At 39.3% G+C, this 19068-nt stretch overlaps 1 protein-coding gene across 1 annotated transcript in view; it reads left to right on the top strand.

Moving 5' to 3' along the window:
• Positions 1 to 11718: 11718 nt before the first annotated feature.
• STK32B (serine/threonine kinase 32B) overlaps positions 11719 to 19068 on the top strand; it is a 175221-nt gene continuing 167871 nt past the window's right edge. Inside the window, exon 1 of the mRNA XM_008920905.3 lies at positions 11719 to 11986. Coding sequence (XP_008919153.3) covers positions 11935 to 11986 — 52 coding nt within the window. The 5' untranslated portion in view covers positions 11719 to 11934. The remainder of the gene's footprint in view (positions 11987 to 19068) is intronic.

Genomic DNA, 19068 nt, shown 5'->3' with positions numbered 1-19068 from the left:
TGAAAGTCTGATTTAACAATATATTATGGATGCTTATAGATAACATTCTTGTTAAGAAATATCTGTGGAATGTCTGACCTAACAATGTGCAATGTTTATACTCACGTACCTAACAATGTATAATGTTTATACTTATGTATAATGAATATTCATGTAGTAGCTGGAAATAAATGTAGAACAAATGTCTTCTTTGGGTGTGACAGGCGTTGGGAGTTGTTGAACCCCTTCCCTGATCACCCAGCGCTGAATTTGCTTTTATCATATAATAAAATTCTGATTGGAAATTGCCTGACTGGGTTTCTATTTCTCACAAGATTCATTTTTCCCTTGTTCTGTTCAGTGTAGGAGGTGTATTCTGACTCCTCTGGACATATTACCTTCCAAACAGTCCAGTAGTATCTTCTTAAGAAAATTGGATGCTTTCTGGTCTATTAATTTTCAGTGACCAACTGAAACCAGATTGCTTTGAAACCTGTTAGGAACTGTGAATACCCAGCTTTTTGAAAAGGGGAGATTTTGAATGCTTTTGTGCTAGATTTTGAGAGGGGATGTTTTCTAGCATGACCACTACTATGGTTGTTGTTAATGTTTATGTGAGACAAGTATCTGAGAATCCCAGTGAAGTAGGCACTGCATAGTTAGTGATGTGAAGAAATCAGAAGCAATGGGAAAAGAAGAGGAACAGAAACCATTATGTGGATAGCTCCCAAATTGCTGCCATGCCCATGGGCCAGAGTAGGTCAATACAAGATAGGGTGGTTTGGCCCTTGCAGTCTTGCTGCTACCCTGTTCTGGGGAGGGGACTCAGATGGAAACTGCCAGTACTTCTGTAAAATCCTCATTTGTGAGCACACTCAAAAATACTTTTTCCTGGATCAAGCTCCAGGACCCTCTGTGAGAAAAGGTCACTGTTGGGCTCATAGAAGGAAAAGTTAATATCAACAAACTTCACCACCAACATATTTTTACCTCAACGTTTTCCTTTCTGTGTTTTTTCATCCCCCTCCAAGGGCTGTCAGTCGCTCTATTGAAGATTCCTGTAATTTCAGCAGTAAGCCACAGCAGGCTCCTTTCAATCAACAGCAGCAGCGTCACAGCAAGAACCACCAGCAACACATTTCCCTGCAAGCAAGCAGACTCTGACTTCATTCAGGAACACAAATGTGCTCCAAATCCCAAATCACCATCTCCCAGCCCAGCAAGAGAAAGGCTGCAAACTGAGTTGAAACAAAACAGATAAGCAAGTTGAAACATTTTCTCCCTGCAGAAAAATAAACCAAATATTTGCACTTTGTCTACCTTTAGGCACTTCTGTTCCTTCCCCTGGTCTTGCTGCAGTGTTTCTCCTCTCTGTGCTGAGGGGTAAAGCCCTTTGGGGAGTAAAGATCACTCTCCTTTGACCTGTAGTTCAAAATTTCTCATGTTTCTCAGAAGACATGAAGGGGTTCCTATTTCTGGGAACTTTGGTACCTAATGAAATGGTTTTGACAAGCTGCCTTCGGTGATGCTAATTGGATTTCAGGTTCAGAGCAATGGAAGCAGAAACAACATTTTCTTCAGCTCAATTTCTTTAATTTCCAGTTCACCATTTGCATCACTATTTTACCTCATTTTCCATCTTGAAGGTTCAATAGGGCTTTCATTATAGAAAATACACACATAGACAGAAGAATGGATGCAGCAGGTGGCAGTTGCTGCTAAACATTGGCATTTGTTGAGCACTAGGACCATTTGTAACTCTCTACTCATGAATGTTGAGAAGCAGAAGAGACAACCACTTTTATATGCACCCAAAAAAAGGGTCCTCTTGGAAGCTGGTTCCATTTCTAGGGTTCCAATGTGAATTATAATTGTCTGTGAATATCACCATTCTCACAAATGCAGTCTAAAGCTACTTTAAAACATTGTAAGGTAAAATCATAAAATTCATATAAGAATCACATATTTCATTGTGTCACCAGTTGTAAAAAATTCCATGTATTTGTTACAGTACTACTTTCCCTCCTCTGTTCTCTGTCACGAAAGAGTTCAGAAAGATAAAAAAGAAATTCAGGAAATATGTAAAATAAACAGGCTTGAAGGGCAATAAGCACAACTGTGAAGGTTACAGTAGATCTAAAAAGTGTTAAAATCCAGACCAAGTTGTCATGTCTCGTTTCTGTACCAAAACAGGAGAAATTTGGCATGTGTTGGGTGCCTTTTTTCTCTCCTCTGTCCTGGCTGATTGTGTCCTGAAGAGTCAGAATAATATCACACACATGAAATGACACTTTAATAGATCTGCATTTATTTAAAAGTTTAATTAATTTTGTAATTATAAAATTATTTTTGAGGTATAAAAATGTTAAAATTAAGATATTTTAAAACAAAAGTATAATTTGAATGTGAATTCAAACTTTGAGAGATGTTTCTTTCCTGAATTTAGATATGTCATCACACAGATTTTTCAGAGGAAAGCAGTACTGTAATATCCAAATAAACAAGACATGGCAGACACGGCAGAATGATAAGGAATTTCTTCACATTATAAGGACTTACAACAGCATCAAATCAATGACAACTACAGAGCTGTGTATACCAGGAATCCTAGAAAACCACAGATGTGATGAGCATAGCCAATTTTCCACTTTTGCACTGCCTAGTCTGTGTAGAAAGGGTTCCTTCCCTTTCATAACCAAGCGTGACTATTCCAAACTGGGTGTCCAATTGTACTTTAACAAGAAAAAAATTGCTGTTGCAAATGTATGTTATCCTGAAGGTTTCCCTCCAGGAGCCAGATTCATTTCTCACAGCTGACTAGCTCCTAGAGACAGCTGATGTATCCAGTTGTAGTCTGCTCACTGCCTGCACCTATGCATGGTGTTAAGGACTTTAAATAGGATTCCTCTCCTGGTACTTTTACACATTATTCTGTTTGAATCATTGCTTGAATGTAAATTGAGATAAGCTGCAGTGTAATACAGAACAAAATGCTGATGTGACTGTATATAACAGAGACTTTTCTTCACCACTCTTTTTTTCCGTAAACTGCATTTTTAGATTATTTTCTTTTTTAAAGAGGGAGAAAAGAAGGAATGAAGGGGTAAATTCTGCAACTGATCTAACGATGTGCTGCTTTGTGTTCATGACAATGGCAGAAACTTCAGTGGGGGGGATGGAGGGATGGGGCGTGGGAAGGGGGCAGGTAGGCAAAAAAGCCTAGTAAGAGGGGCTATAACCTCTTAGAGGCCAGGCAGCCAGAAGCCTGGAGATGTCTTCTCCAGCTATACTGGGAATCAGTTCAGCACTATTGGAGCAGATCTGGTGTGGGAAAGAGCTGGTGCTGAGGCTATAATGTCCATATTGTATTTGTTTTGGGGGTTTCACTTAGACGACCTCAATTCTGATACCATGGGCTGACTGAGCAGTACCAAAAGGCTGCCCTAGCTGCACTTGTACAAGTCATCTTCTGGTTCTGGTACATCCCAGAGGAATCCAGTTCATGTACTGAGACTGCTCCATGATGCGAAGCAAAGCACAACAGATTGACTGAACTGTGAGATTTGCTTTAGAAGTGCAGTAACTGTGTCAAACCAAACCTGTAATGCTGATGTAGCCAGTGCTGGGGAAAAAAAACCCCACCTGGTCACAGTCCTAGGGACATGTTTATTCGGGGCATCTCTGCAGTAGTTTCACGCAAGAGAAATCCTAGATCTGAGAATATGAACATACCTTCATGGAAAGCTTTATTAGTCTCATTTTTTTATTGAACCAATGCATGATCAAGGGGTAAAGGAGCTTAGTGGGTTCATGGAAATATAATTTATAGAGACTGGTGATGACTTTGGCTATATGACAAGGTTCTGACAGATAGCTGGGCTCTTGTGTTAATTGGATACGATTCCAATAAATGAAATAACAATAAGCAGCAAAATGCTTTTCCACACTTATGTGTGACCAAAGGTAAATTACAAGGTGTCAGATACATAATTCCTGTTATTTTTCACAAGGTGCAATTACATATCTTTAACTTTCCAAAGCCATGTAGTTCTCAAGCACCATTAGACCTCACTCACAAAGCACATTTAAGCCTATTCCTCCTGCTTTGTCTCTTCTACCATCCTATTGCACAGATTATAGTCTAGTATGCATTTATGGAATGTACATGCAGCAAATCTCTTTATGAGATAAGGGCAGAGAGGGATGTGATTAAATCCAAAGAACAGCAAAACAACCAAAAAACAAACAAATCAGAGGAAAATATAGACATTTTTCCTCAGGCTTTTTTTTTTTTTTTAAATTATCAAGTATTTGTTTTCTAACCTCTAAGCAGTTAAGGTAGTGGAAAATAATAAAATTACTAATTTCAAGAACACTTAGAAAACCTTGCATTTCATCCAATTTGTTCAGCAGACACATGGCAACCTTCAAATTTTGTTTATTGGCTCTGTAAATTTGAATATGAATTTTTCTGCTTTGCTGCAAACTTGAACAATTAATGAATGCTTCTATCTAGGCTTTACTTCAACAAGTTTTAGCAAATGGAATGGGCAATATTCAGCAAATAATGTTTTCCTTATTTTACACATCCAATTAATTTTTATAACAGTTCCTCCAGGTGCCACTTTTGTGAACAATTGATTTTTCTTTCTTTCATTTCTCAGCCACCGGTGTGCAAAATCATCATGATTCCTTGTACAAAGCTCAATGTGTATGGTTTTATCTTGTGATCTTCAGTGGATGACTTCAGTTTTCAAATTATTAGCTTATGATTTCTTATCTCTGAGATGAGAATGCATGTCTTGAGCAGATTTAGTGGTTTTTGTCCAAATTAAAAAAACAAACCAAAACAAACCCAACACAAAACCTAAATGAAAAGGTGTAGCCATACTCCTGAGAAGAAAAGAAACAAGAGAACTGTAAGTCACCCTGGCATCCCTATTTAGTGTTTTGCCTTAATAGCCCAAATGTAATAGCTCTAAAAGAGCAGCCTCTTAACTATTCTGTAAAGTAGGGCTCTTCATCACTTGAGCTACTTTATGACTTCTTGAAAGACACACTGCAGGCTAGGAAAGATTGGGAAGTCTATAATTTTACATCAGTCAATGCTGCTGATAAATTACTAGTCACAAGAAAGGACGTGACAAAACACAATAGGACAAGTTATTAATGGAGAATCCCCAGTGCTCCAGATACAGCTATATTACATGAACAGGGGGAGAAAAAAATCGTTAAGCAATAAAGGCTATTAAACAGCTAAGATTGAGGGGAACATAAACCACAGAGGGCTGGTACAGGCTGTGAAAGGGAACGGCTGTGCTATTACAGTGCATGGTAGTGGCTGCACCAACGAGCAGGCTGCTGCAGGAAGAACAGATTCAGTACGACCTCCTTTGGAATACTTGGTGTGGGGAGGGGCAGGAGGTGTGTTAGGTTACTGGCAGGAGCTTGTAGCAGTTGTACTGGAAAAGAAAAACAAGTACAGCTGCTCAGGAGACATTCTGGGGATGTACATCTCTTCTCTGCTCTTGTTTGACCCTGTGATTCTCCAACAACACATTTCTACAGCCCTGGTGCTGGAACCAGTTTGTCTCTTTAAAGAAAAGGAAGAAACTCCAGATGTTTTCTTTTGCCCATTCCTTAAGTTGCAAGAAGTCTAATGTGAAAAATATACTTTGTGCATGAAAACACCTGATAGAAAGATAAAGTGTGGAGGGGTCACAGCCTATGAGCAGCAGGAGGGGAACATGGGGATGCCTGGTTGCAGTTTCATGGCCAAGTTGAACATGCTCAAGCACACGATGTTGCAGTAAGTTGATCACAACAGGGTCCTGTGGTCTACCAAGACTTTTGTCATATATATGTTTTGATGCCATCAAAAGGCATAGAAAAATTCCTTTCCAACATCCCAAATGTAAACCCAAAGTTTGTGACCAAAACCTGTATGGGCAGAAGATATTTTGTCCATGCTTCCTGTTCATGTACCTGCATGCACCAATCTCTTGACTTTTTTTTATGGTTTTGGGATCTTACATCACTTGACTCTGCTCCCACCACAGTTGTTCCTGACCCTGGCCTTGGACCTTAACAAGACAGCCACACACAGTCTTGCAGAGAGCTAACACCAAGTTTCTCAAATTCCAACTGTACATTGGGTTTTTCTTTCTCAGGCCACAGACTTCAAAACTTGAGTCACATCCAGGAAGGTACCTCAAAAAACCTTTCACAAATTTTCCATGCTATTTCTGGTGCTGAGGGAAATAAATAATGCATACCACATTGAATTCCACAGAAACAGGTAAAAGCTACAAAGGAACAAAATGCTCTCTATTTTGAAGTGATTTCTGCTACATACTGCAGTGAAAATTGTCTACGGCTTATCAGTCTGAGATTTAGTGTAACAGTGTCAAATCATAAGATGTCCATAATGGACCTGATCAGGTTGTGACTGAGGCCAACTGCAAAAATACGACTCGGTAGTAATATGTTCAAACTGGGGCCAGCAATTCTGGATCTGTAATCACTTTTGATCTCAGCTTCCAGTAACTTCATTTTCTTTTCACTCCTTGAATATACACAGAATGTTGAATTCCTTTCTGTAGACAATCAAACTCTGAGGCACTCCAGCAAGTTGGGAACTGTTTCTAGAGCCAATGCTGTCTGGAATGGTGTTTGCTGTGCATATAGGTAATTTAATCTGGTTTGATTACCTTTTTGGTATCACAGTATTGAACAGATAAAGTATATGATAAGTAAGACTAGCACCTACCTAGAAGCCCAGTCCCAAATTTACTGTAATTCAGACCCCGGTGTATCCACTGTAGTGCAGAACAGACTCACCCCTTTTTATCAGTTTAGGGTTCTGTACAAATAAATAGTTTTAGTTTTGCTCTAAAACTTACATAGCCATCCTTGTTCTTCTTGTCTTTATGTCCTTTTAAAGGTGGTAAAGGCTTTCTGTGATTTCCTAAGCTTAGCTGAGATCAAACACTTTCTTTCTCTCCTGAAATAAGGCTGAGGATACAGAAGGTCTCCAAGCCTTTATATAAACCTTAATGAAAGCTGTTAGCCATCCCTGTATAATGGATGGTGGGAAAACAAACACTCATATTTTAACCATGAGATCTGATTGTGTACAACTTGTCTACAAGTTTATCCCATGTCCCATTATCTTGGCTATGGCTCCTTTCATTCCCGCACAAATCCATGACTGGATGACCCGTACTCGGACTAGTCCAAAACTCTATTATACTTTAAATTGGTGCCTTGGGGAATGGAGATGGGACTTCTGAGAAAGGAGTAGTTGGGAGAGAGTCTGGGAAGCCAAACTGAACCACTTTCTTTCATCAATGCCATAACCTTGGCAAAGTAAAGGAAACTTTGATTTAAGCTTGAACCAGTTCTTATACCCTGTCACTTGCCTGCGTATCCAGATGATGCCAATTAAACTCACTGCTGTTCACAGTAAACCTTAATAAAACTCCAGGTTTTTAACAGTGTCTTGATAGAACCTTAGGAGAAATAGTTTTCTCCAATTCATCCAGGAGTGAAACAGGAGTCAGTCAATTTGCACGAACTCTGGCCTTTCCTGGGAACAGCAAGTACTTATGCCTGAAGAGTGCCTAGAAAACTCTCAGGATGTACTTCAGGTTCTTGACTCTTGCTAGTTTCTTTAGCAAATACTCCCAATACGTAAGTTCTCCAAAATACAAACAAAAATGAGCAGAGACCATGCTCTGAGAGAAAACTATGGAAAGACAAAAATTTTCTTCTGATTTCAGCATGTTCTTCCTTTTGTCACATCCTACTGATCTGAAGGGGGCAGGGGGGAGCAGATGTGGCTTGAAAACAGAGTTTGAGCAGATTTACCACTGCTTCAGCTGACACAGTAAAGAGTCAAAGTGAGCTTACTGCATATAGTGCAAAGTGAAAGAATGAAATGGAATAGGAATAGATGTGGGAACCCTGTTGGTTTCCAAGGAAGGGACTATTTTTAACTTATCATCTTTCCTTTTAAAGTAGTCATAATCATAAAGATAAAAGATATCATTTTAATATCTTGTTTGTTAACTCCAGGATAGTATTCAAACACAAAAATGTCAGTATAAACACTCTGCAATTTACAAATATTAGCATATCAACAAGGTATGCTGTGAAATCAAGAACTGTAAGGTCACCCTGTAAGTCTCATCAGAAGCATTTTAATACAAAAGTTGTAATCACAGAATTACTGGCTTTAAATCACTGAATTCCCTAAGGGAAGTTTTATAATGCAAAGGACTGTAATCACATTTGATTTTCTTTATTGCTAACTCTGCATGGAGATCTGAAAAAATCACTATTAATCTAAGCCAGAAAACACAGACCTTAAATGAAAATGTAAAACAATATCTTAAAATGATGTTCATGCTGATTGCAGGTTCTCATTTACAGGGGGAAGAAAAAAGCCCTATTAGACTGTCCTTTTTCCCAACCACATTTTCTGCATAGGCTATAAAGCAGTTACATGTTAAAAATAAAACATGTTTTTAAGTATAGAATTTTGTTTATCTCAAGCAAGTCTTGATTTGCCTTTTAAGAGAACAGATAATCATGACAAGTTGGGTTTGGTTTTGGCATTGCAAGACTTGGAAACTCTGACTGCTTGCAGCTTAGAAATCTCTGTCCCAGAAGAGTAAACGTTTAAGTGTACTGAGAATTCTCAGGCTTCAGAGAGCGTCACTGATATGCAAGATGTTATGATATAGAATGTCAGACTTATTTCTGATTTACAAAAGCAATTGGAAAAACACATGAGTAATTGTTCCTGAAGAGTTGTTGCTAAATTTGGAGCAGATGCAATGAAATTCAGATTGTTCTGTGTGGTATTAAAAAAAAAAAAGAAAAATTATACTGAAGTTATGCATCTGTTCAGAGTTTAGCATGCATTCAGGGTTGCAAAGAACAAAGGGGAGCCCAGGACCATGTGAATAAGCAGCCTATGTATTCAAGGCTTGATATTATTCATGTCAAAGTTACTGGAAAACTGCCACTGACTTCCTTGAATCTTCGCTGGGCCTTAAGCACACGTCTAGGCTTGATGCCCTCTGTTCCATTGGACACCATTACATAAACAACATTTGATTTAGCTACAGAAATGCTGATGCTCCCAGGAAGCTGGTGAGTATCATACAAACAAACCTTTGTTCAGAACAAAGGCACTGTAGCAATTAATACATTGTATTGCCTTCAGAACAGCAAACCCAACAATTCTTGTCGAACTATCATTGTTTTGGTGTGTTTCTATAGAAAATGACTGTGAAGGATATTGTCTGGCACTACTCAAGTGAAAGAGTTATAGAGGAATATAATGTTTTCAATTAATAAATCACGAAACAATGACTCATCAATACTTTATTACTGTATGTTAATTTTTCACATCTCACATTAATACAGCATGCTGTCTTAACGTCCTAGTCATGCTGATGTTTAAACATAAGCCAGAATTTTTCAAAAATCAAGTGCAAACTTATTGCAAAACTCTGATAATCCACATAGGAGTCAAAAAGACACATTTATCTAGTAGGACTGACTAATTAACAGAGACAACTGATTGTGCTGTAAATTGCTAGAATTGTTTTGGTTCATGGTGAGTCTTGTCATATAAAATCAAGAAAATCATCTCAGAAGGCTTGTTAGACTTTTGGTCTATATGAAGGAAGTCAGATCTAAAAAAGAAATAGAATAACTCTTGGAGACAGTTTTAAATAATTTTTAATGAATTTGTATTTTCTATATACAAAGGAATTCCAAACTGCTCCTACTCATCCCATATCCAATGGAGTTATTTCTTGTGTGTAAAATTATCAGCTTGGGAACATAATGGCAAACTGGTTCTTCTTCCCATTACTTGGAAGGGCACTTTAAAACACTTCCACATGAATTGAAACAATTAGATTGACGCGATATAAGCCCTTAACTTAGAGAGATGATAACTCTTATCAGCTGAAATGTGTGAGTGCAGTCCTCCTTGCTCCTGCTAAAGAAAATGGATTAATATAAAGCACCATGTTGGCTCGTTAACCCAAAAGAGAGCTGGAGGTCTGTGATTTCTATATGCTACTGTTGTCTTCTGACTGAAGGAACATAACATCAGTAACATGATGTCATTTCTGCTTTTGACTGGATGACTAAATCTTTGAATGGGTAATGAACAAAAGAATAACAAAGAGTAAGTAATGTTTTCTAGACTACATTTTAGAAGAACAGTCATGGGTAAAAGTTTTGAAAGCTTCCCTATTTTGCAAATGCTTTCATATGGAAATAGTGGTAAACCAAATGATTTAAGTAAAATATATCAGCAGGTGATACAATCTGTCCCTGTCTACTTATGGAAAAATATCAAAGTGTCTGAATTTATCAGTTCTCTGGGTTTGTAGCTGCTGCAAGCTCTCAGCCACACAGCACAGGATCTTACCCACTTCATTCAAGTCTGTAATCAACCTTTTCCAGAGAGGTTATAGCAGGTTTATACTGGGTTCAAAGACAGCTGATGAGTGTAACTAGGGCAGATAAAAATCATAAGCAAAGAGACTGAAAGTTCTCCTACTTCATGTAGAATTTGTTTGTTGGCTTTTCTAAACAGCTGTACTGAAAGAAGGGTGGTAAGTATTACAGGAGAATATGAGAGTCTTTCTGCCTGTATATATGGAAACACATGTACCCTGACTTCAGGATCCTATTCCTTCTCTCTCTTCTCCCCTTGTAACAGTGAAAAAGCAAAAAATGCAACTTCCTATTCATTTTTTTTCCCCTGCAGATTTCCCCTTCAGGAACTGCACAGACTTTGACCTGGATACAATAATAATATAGATATATTGCCCTTTTTTTTTTTTTTTTTAACCTCTTTTCCTTTGAAGGAAGTTTCAAACGCAATTGTTTCTACTTCACCCCAAAAGTTGCTGATGGTAGCATTTTTGGAAGAGAGAGAGACAGCTATTTCTGTCTACAAATACCAACAGCAACTGCAGAAAGCCCTCATTGCTCCTTGTATGGCAGGTGATTCGTGTTATGCCTGAGCGGTGCTGGTGGTTTTCTCTAATGCACTTTTACAGGGGAGTCATTTCAAGACACACATATATATATATATATTTATATTTATATGTCTATATATACAAATACACACACATTACCTGTACCAACTGCACGCCCAGACGATCCCAAAGCTGCCGCCTCCTCCCGCCGGGCCCACCCAGGGCCACCCCGTCCCGCCCGCAGGTGGCGCTGCGGGGCCGGGCTGCCCTACGGGCGCTTCCCGGCGGGAAGGGAAACGGGACGGAATGTCTCTCTTTTCCTTCTCCCCCCTCCCCTTTGTAAACTCAGGGAAGTTCGGTCAACTGACCGCGCTGCCTGGAATGAACCCCTGTCCCAGTTGGGAGGCAAAACAAACATCATCTGGACCTAGGGCAGCGCTCGCCCCTCCTGCCTCTCCCCATCCTCGGTCCCGCTCCCCACCAGGCATCGCCGCCGGGGCAGCGCAGGGCGGGGGTCCCGGCCCTGCTGCCGAGGCGGGAGCGGGAGCTCTGCGTTCCCTAGGGGAGGTGTGGGAGGAGGAAAAGCGGAGGAGGGAGGATCCGCGAGGATCCAGGTAGATCCAGCTTTTACCGCTCACCAAAAGCCACCAGCAGCAGGACCTCCGCCTCCTCCCTCCCCCCCCATCCCTCCCTTCCTCCCCTAACTCCCTCCCTCCGCTGCCCTCCGCGATGAGACACGGGCCAAGTCGGAGCGCGCCAGCCAGCAGCGGCTCTGCCAGGGGCACACGGATCGCTTCCATGTCGCGGGTGACTGGTAGCCCTGCCGAGGCTCCCCCGGGCGGGGCCGGGGCTGGGAGGCCGGGAGCAGCTGCCCCGTTGCCGGGTGCCCGCGCGTCCCGCGGATGCTGGCGGCGGGGGATGCCGGAGCCGGCCGCGGAATAACATGGGGGGCGGCCACTCCCACAGGGCGCCCGTCTTCGACGAGAACGAGGACGGTGAGTGCGGAGCTGTCCGCGGTACCAAACCCGCGCTGAGCTGGGAGCGGCATCACCGCTGCCCGGGCCGGTCCCGACCCCGCTCCCTCCGGGATCCGCGTAGATCCTCCGGCGGAGCTGCCTGCTGCGGGCGCTGCCCGGGGAAGCAGGGGGAAAGCCTGCCTTTGTCCAGCCATCCACACCGAGGGCGTGGGTGTCTGCTTTTAGGCGCAGCTCAATCCTAGCACATCGCCAGCTGGGGTTTGAGCACATGGCAGGTAACTTCATACCTGTATTTATGAATGGGCATAATTTTTGAGATGGATGCCCACGTTTTTGTTTTCATTTATAGTCGTCTCTTTGCCCACCTGCCTATTTTAGATGGTGATATCTCTCAGTCTGTACTTCTTCCATCACCTTTCCTGTCTGAAACTTTTTTTTACCTTGTTCTATTACTCTGAGTTTCTGCTCCCCACCTAGATAATACATCATAAGAAAGTGTATCTTGTAAAGTTTTTGGAAGGCAGTGGAAAAGTTTGCCTAAAATGTGGTGTTTCTTCACTATTTATGCATTTCTGTGTAATTTTCAAATGTAGACTATTTAACTGGAATTATGTGAATGCATTTCAATTAAAATAATTTTGGCTCTTGAGGCAGAGTTAACAGAGCACTCTTAGGAAGCAGATATTTGTATATTATCATAGAAATGTTTTTAATGTTACTTATGGAATAGATGTAGCTGCCTGTCTAGACAAAGGGTGCTTAATTGGGAGTGTATTGGCTCCCCAGAAGTTCCCAATATATTTTATTAGGAAGTGATTGTGCCTAAATAGACTATCACATTGTTTTGGCTTTCTGGGCTTCATAACAAGTCAGAAACATGTATCTTCTGCCCTATATGTTCAGTACACATGGAGATATTTGCATTGTTTTGCTAGTTGGGGGAAAATATCTAAATGCATGTAAAGTGCTTTACTTGCTTTTAAGACAAGACTACCATCCCCTATTCCTTGACAAAGCTTGGTGAGGTGTGGTTTACATTGTTTGTGCGGGGAATGGGACAGATTATTTGCCATTTGTGTATTGTGGTGTCATAACCGTAATTTTCTTGTACTGATATAAAATTTCAGTAATTTACCATAGGTCATGATCTGTAAACAAACAAGAGAGAAAGAACCCCACACACCTCCCCCCAGGTAAAATCTTGATCATGCACAATTAGTCTTGTAATCCTTGAGGTAACACACTGAGAAATACCCAGGAGTGAAAGCATACTGTTAATCTTGTCTAGATGCCCTAAGGGAAAAAGATATCCATGCTTCTGCCTTTGTAAGATTTTAATTGGACTCTCTTGAGTTGGCAGTTTCAATGAATTATTACCACCTTTTTTTTTTCCATGAGACAAAAGCGTGGTCTGTTTTTGAACAAAATGAACAAAGTTCAATAGTAAATTATTGTAGAGATGCCTTCATACCACTTAGTTCTTTTTCCATCAGGAAAACATTTCTGTAATGCAGCCATTATTAACAGCTAATAAAAAAGCACATGAAGCATTTATGGATTTCTATTTTGTCATTATCTATTCTTTGCATGGTTTTGTTTTGTTCTGAGGTGTCTTTCCCCATTATGCATGTTCCTAACATAATCTTTTATTCCTCTTAAGATATCACACTTAGTACAACAATCTAGTTCAGAAGAGTCCATTGCTTTTGAAACAATAACCAATTTCCTATACTACTTAGAAAATACTGTTCAGGATGGCATTTTTCCAAGTACCTAAATCATATAGGAAAATATCTCCTCTTTGAAAATGTATCTTACAGGGTTTAATACAAAATGAAGTTGTTTTTCATATTCCCACTAGTAGCTATAAGAGTCACTGTTTTCCACAATATTGGACTCAATATGGAATAAAAAATAAAGGTAAAGTATAGTAAGAGAAGGTGGATAAGTGGACTTGTTTCTTATGATGATATAATTTTGCTCAAGACTGACAATGCTTATTGATTCAGAGAGAACTGGAATAGGTGAATTGTGTATGAATATGTAGGAATAGTAGAAAGTAAGCTATTTAGTGTATTATGTATAATGTCACAGCTGTCTCAAAATTAGAAAAATGAGCAGAAAAAATATTGTCATTTTATATTCATACATCTTAATGATGGATGTAGAATAAAGCATGAATTTTGGAAGAAAAGGTTTTAAACCATTTATTGTCACTCTGTTGTCATAGAAAAAAAGTTATTTATTCAGTGTACCACTTAACAAATAAATATATGGAAATAGTGTGTGAAGAGCACCCAGGTACTGCCTGACAAGTCTACAGAGTGTCTGTTCCAGAGTTAAAACTCATGCTTTCTGGTGAGAAGAGATGCTGATCCATTGAGTGGATCTAAAAACTGTAAGTTGCATGTAGACTCCCTACCATATGTAGGATAATAAAAAAATGATCCAACCAGAAACCTGAACTACATACTGTTAGTCCCCAGCTATTACAAACAGTATAACACATCATTATCATATGCTGATCTTTTTAAAAGCTGTAGTACATACCATTTTTACTAGCTACATTAGTTCTCTATGTTCCATTTTTGTTGGATCTCCCAGAACTTCACTCTTTGAATGGTTAGAAACATCTGTTTTCCTGACTGTATGTTTCTTAACCTATTTATAATATTTCCGTTTAATTCAATTTTTTTGTTATTTTAAACTGCTCTCCCCGCTCCAGAATTACTCCAGTGCTCTAATAGGCAGCAAAAATGTCCCCTCTCACTCTTTGATTTGTAGGGAAACCTTTTCTAATTTTCTCTTATTTCTACTGCTTTATCGCTTCCTGTGCCCCTCATCTGTCTGCATTTGAACCTGTCTTGGTAGCACACAGATAACCCAAATTACACAGAGAATTGCAAGGGAGTTTTCAGCAGGACCCTGAGTACGAAAAAAATGCTTCCTATTCTCTACTGGAAATAACTCTTCTAGTACAGCCTTTAATAATATGCTCTTTTCAAGGATGTATCGTGTGGATAGTTCTGTCACCATGTGATCAGTTAGCCCACCAGTGCCTTGCTCAGTAATTTCCATTGATGAGCTTCAATCTACATTAGAAATTTGTGGTGTTCTTATGTACATGACTGAATTTTGGTCCATTTCTATTATTCATAGTCTCAAAGATGATCACCCACTTCTTTCCTGGCATCGCTCTGATTCTTCATTACTTTACTCAGTGTTTTGAATTATCACCATTCTGTTAAGCTCCATGCCAGTGATCAAGACCACTGATTATTTTGTGTAAGTATTCAGCTGGATCATTTCCAGACTTAATCTCCTTTGCTGTTAACCCCTGTCAGCTTCATAATTCCCATCTCTAAATAACATTTTCCCTGTGTTACTGTCATGGTTAACCCCAAACAGCGAGTCAGTCCCACAGAGCCACTCGCTCACTCCCCTGTGATGGGATGAGGGAGAGAACTGGAAAAATAAAAGGGACAAAAATCATGGGTTGACATAAAGACAGCTTAGTAGGGAAAAAAAAGACGTACACACAAGCAAAACAAAACAAGCTTCCAATGGACATGCAGGTGTTCAGCCATCTCCAGGAAAGCAGGGCTCCATCACACCTAACACTAACTTGGGAAGACAAAGCCCTGTGGTCATTTAGGGTCAGCTGTCCTGGATGTGCCCCCTCCCAACTCCTTGTGCACCCTCACTCTCCTCACTGGTGGGCTGGGGTGAGGAGCATAAAAGGCTTTGACGCTGTGGAAGTCCTATCAGCACTACTTCAGCACAAATCCCAAACATAGCCTCAAACTAGCTGCTATGAAGAAAATTAACTGTATTCCAGACAAAACTAGCACAGATGCCCACCTTGCATTTTACCAGTTAATCCTCAAATTGTTCAGCTTTGCTTATACTTTCTTATACATACATCTTCACTGAAATTGAGAAAAATTAAATTTAAACCAACTCTACCATGTACAAAATAAGTTTGTCATCGAGCAGAAATATGTGGTTATTTGTGTGCAAACAACTTCTGGTAAAACCATATTGTATTTATCTAATTTTTTCTTCTTAACCTAAGTTAAAGCACAACAAAAGCCTGAAAAGACCAGGGAATAGAGTCCTTTGTTTGCCTAGAGCTTGTACTGTGGCTAAAGATATGGGAAAGTATGTTTCATTTCTTGATATTTATTGCTGTACATGTTGGATAGACAACTAGGTCTGGTGTAGCAGCATCACTACCTCTTATCAAAGCTAGATACTTAAATGGTGTGGAACTGTAATGCTTTTTCAGACAGTTAAAAAGTACTTTTAAGCAAGATACTACACTAATTGTGTAGTCAATTCAGGTAAAACAATCTCATTTTGGTTAATACTGCTGAAGCAAAGGAACTTGACTCCCTTCACCTTGAATATTTCCTATTTCATAAGAACTACCCTTTCCCGAATATATGTATCTAGTACTAACAACAGGAGACCAAAGGAGTAAATTTTTCCTCATGTTCAACTCTTCAGAAATAGCAATATGTTCATAAGAATGTCAATAGAAGAGTGAGGGGAATATTCACCAATGTTCATAGCAAATTCTCAGTAAATATCATAAGTAATGACTATATTAGCAATATAGTGACAAAGAGTGTCTTTCATGCTGGATTTTCTTGATGGTGCTCAGTTAAAACTTCAATCATATTTAAGAGGTGAAAGTGAAATAGTTAAAAAGGGTCATTTAGAAAAGACCTGACACAGGAGACCTGACACTTCCAAATAGTAATAACGTATTTGTATACATTGTGGTGGAAGATGCAAAGGAAAGGATAAGAAACAAAGCTTTAGAAGCTAGAAGTTGGCTCTGCCAAGTGATATAGCAGTTGTATTTGATTATTTGGGGCTTAAAAAGTCAGTTTTGGTACAGTTACTTTTAGAAATAAGTGTACTGAACGTTTAAAGAGTTTGTTTTTATTTTTGTGGTACACGATTACATTTAAGTAAATATGTATTTCCAAAGAGCTTTTCACTGAGCATCCTGAAGCTGCAGAGCTCAAACACACCTTTATGGAGGTCAGTGTGACATGTTGTGCCTCAGTAATGTAGTCTTGCGTGCAGGAAATGAGGCATAGCAACATGCCTCGACTTATTTCTCCATGGCCAGAAATTGTTTCACTGTAGTGCTTATGTATCTACTTAACTCCAAGGAAGTGCTGAAGTCCCACTTTGCCTGAGTCATAAGGCTTTATTCTGCTATAGTGTCATAACTACAAAGCTCAATGGAAATCTTATGTACTAGAGAATATAGCATCCATCCTCTGGAGTTAAACTTCCAATTTGAAGTTGTAATTTAAAATTGATTTCTACACCTCCTGTTTCGAAAAGCCTTCAGCTTAAATGAAGGGTTTAAAATTGTTGTTGAGCTTCAGAAAGCATCATTATTAAATGGCCAACTGCTGAAAACACCATCTTGTACTAAAAGCCTAAAAACCAGATGCAGAGCCTAAGAAAAATGCCTGTAATTAGTATGGATTCAGGTAGCTAAATTCAGAGCATGATGACTGAATTTATATAAAGTGCAATGAAAGCTGAAGAACTGTAAAGTCACATAGGGAAAAATGACACGCAAGAGTTTCACATGGAACCAATTTAAAGCAATGGTTAAATGTCAAAAGGAGTCAGATTCAAACCAGAGTATGCAGTGCCCAGTTACTGTCAGTGATATGATAGTGCTCATCATCCTGCTGCCACAAAGCTATAAATGTCTGAGGCGGTTGTGTAGCTGCTGCACAGAACTCAAGTCACAGGGCTAATAACACACTCTTTCAAAAACTAATTGTTTCATAAAATGCAGCCCTACAGAATGGTTAAATAAAGGGTTTAGAATCTAAATACCTTCTGTTAGAGAAAGTAGCAAATGTGGGGTGGGGATCAATATTTTTGCTGGATTTTTAGTTTGTTCTTGGAAGTTCTATGGTGTGTTACATTGCATATTCATTTTTTCTTTGCAAAGATGAATATTCCGGTTCCCTTTAGAACTGGATTGGGTAGGAATACAACATTGTGACTTAAAAAACTGCTCAAAAGCAGTTTTGTTGAAAACCACAGCTGCTGAAGGCATTATTTTATGCTGGATAATAATGTTTTAGATAAATTAGATCCAGACTATTTGATTTATTTTATTTTATTTTTTGTTTTATGACCATTTTGAATTTTATACAATTTTATTTTCTATTTATTGAACTTCAGACAGGAAGTCATCATTATGTGTAGTGCAATACACTCCAGAATCCCTCCTACTATTGTCTGTACAAACACAGAACAAAATAGTGATCAGTGTCAAGCATACACTTACAGCATGATATGAGACAGTAGGAGAATATAGACAGAAGGGAGAGCACAGAAGAACAATATGCTAATTTCAGGCAGTCACAGAGGTACCAACTTCCAAACTAGTATCAACAGTTTCCATGGTCTGTGCTGAAGGAGGTTCAGAAGAAATATCAGAGCTTTGCAATCACCATCAGCCGTTATCTTCCTCATCAGGGCTTTGGTACAATGCACACAAATAATGTGGACCTCTTCAGACACTAAATGGTAATTGTTGGTGAAATTTAATGCTAGATCACAGTTTTACCTTTTCTACAGGGAGCTCTAAAGAAGATGAATCTGGAACTTCCATCTTAGCTTCTTGCTGCCTCAAATGAGCTGCATATCTGTTCCAGCATTTGACTGTCCTAAAAATACTGTGTGATAACACATTAACCTCACATTGTCAGGATTAAAACAAGGATCCTTTCAAGGGACAGCTAAAGTATTTGCCAATTTTAATTTACCATCATGCGCATTCAACAAAATCTGTGCCAGCAATGGTTTTGAGATGGACATGATGAATTTTCAAGATTCTTCCTAATAATACTTTCTACAATTTCAAGATTTAGTTTTCTGCTTTGGTGGAAACATCCTGGTCAGGACCTCCCTCTTAAACAAAGGCATCATGTAAGTCTTTGCTGTTTCTTTTGTAGACTTCCAAAATCTACAAAAATGCCTGTCATGACACCTACCTGTTAAGGAATTTCTTATTGGCTTATCTAGGAAGTGTAACTGCTCGGGAAAGGTAA

The sequence above is a fragment of the Manacus vitellinus genome, unplaced genomic scaffold, assembly GCF_001715985.3.
Source record: "Manacus vitellinus isolate BGI_N305 unplaced genomic scaffold, ASM171598v3 scaffold_0_pilon, whole genome shotgun sequence".
Classification (NCBI taxonomy): Eukaryota; Metazoa; Chordata; class Aves; order Passeriformes; family Pipridae; genus Manacus; species Manacus vitellinus.
Note: the sequence above shows the minus strand (reverse complement) of the source record. Positions and strands in the feature narration are given on the sequence as shown.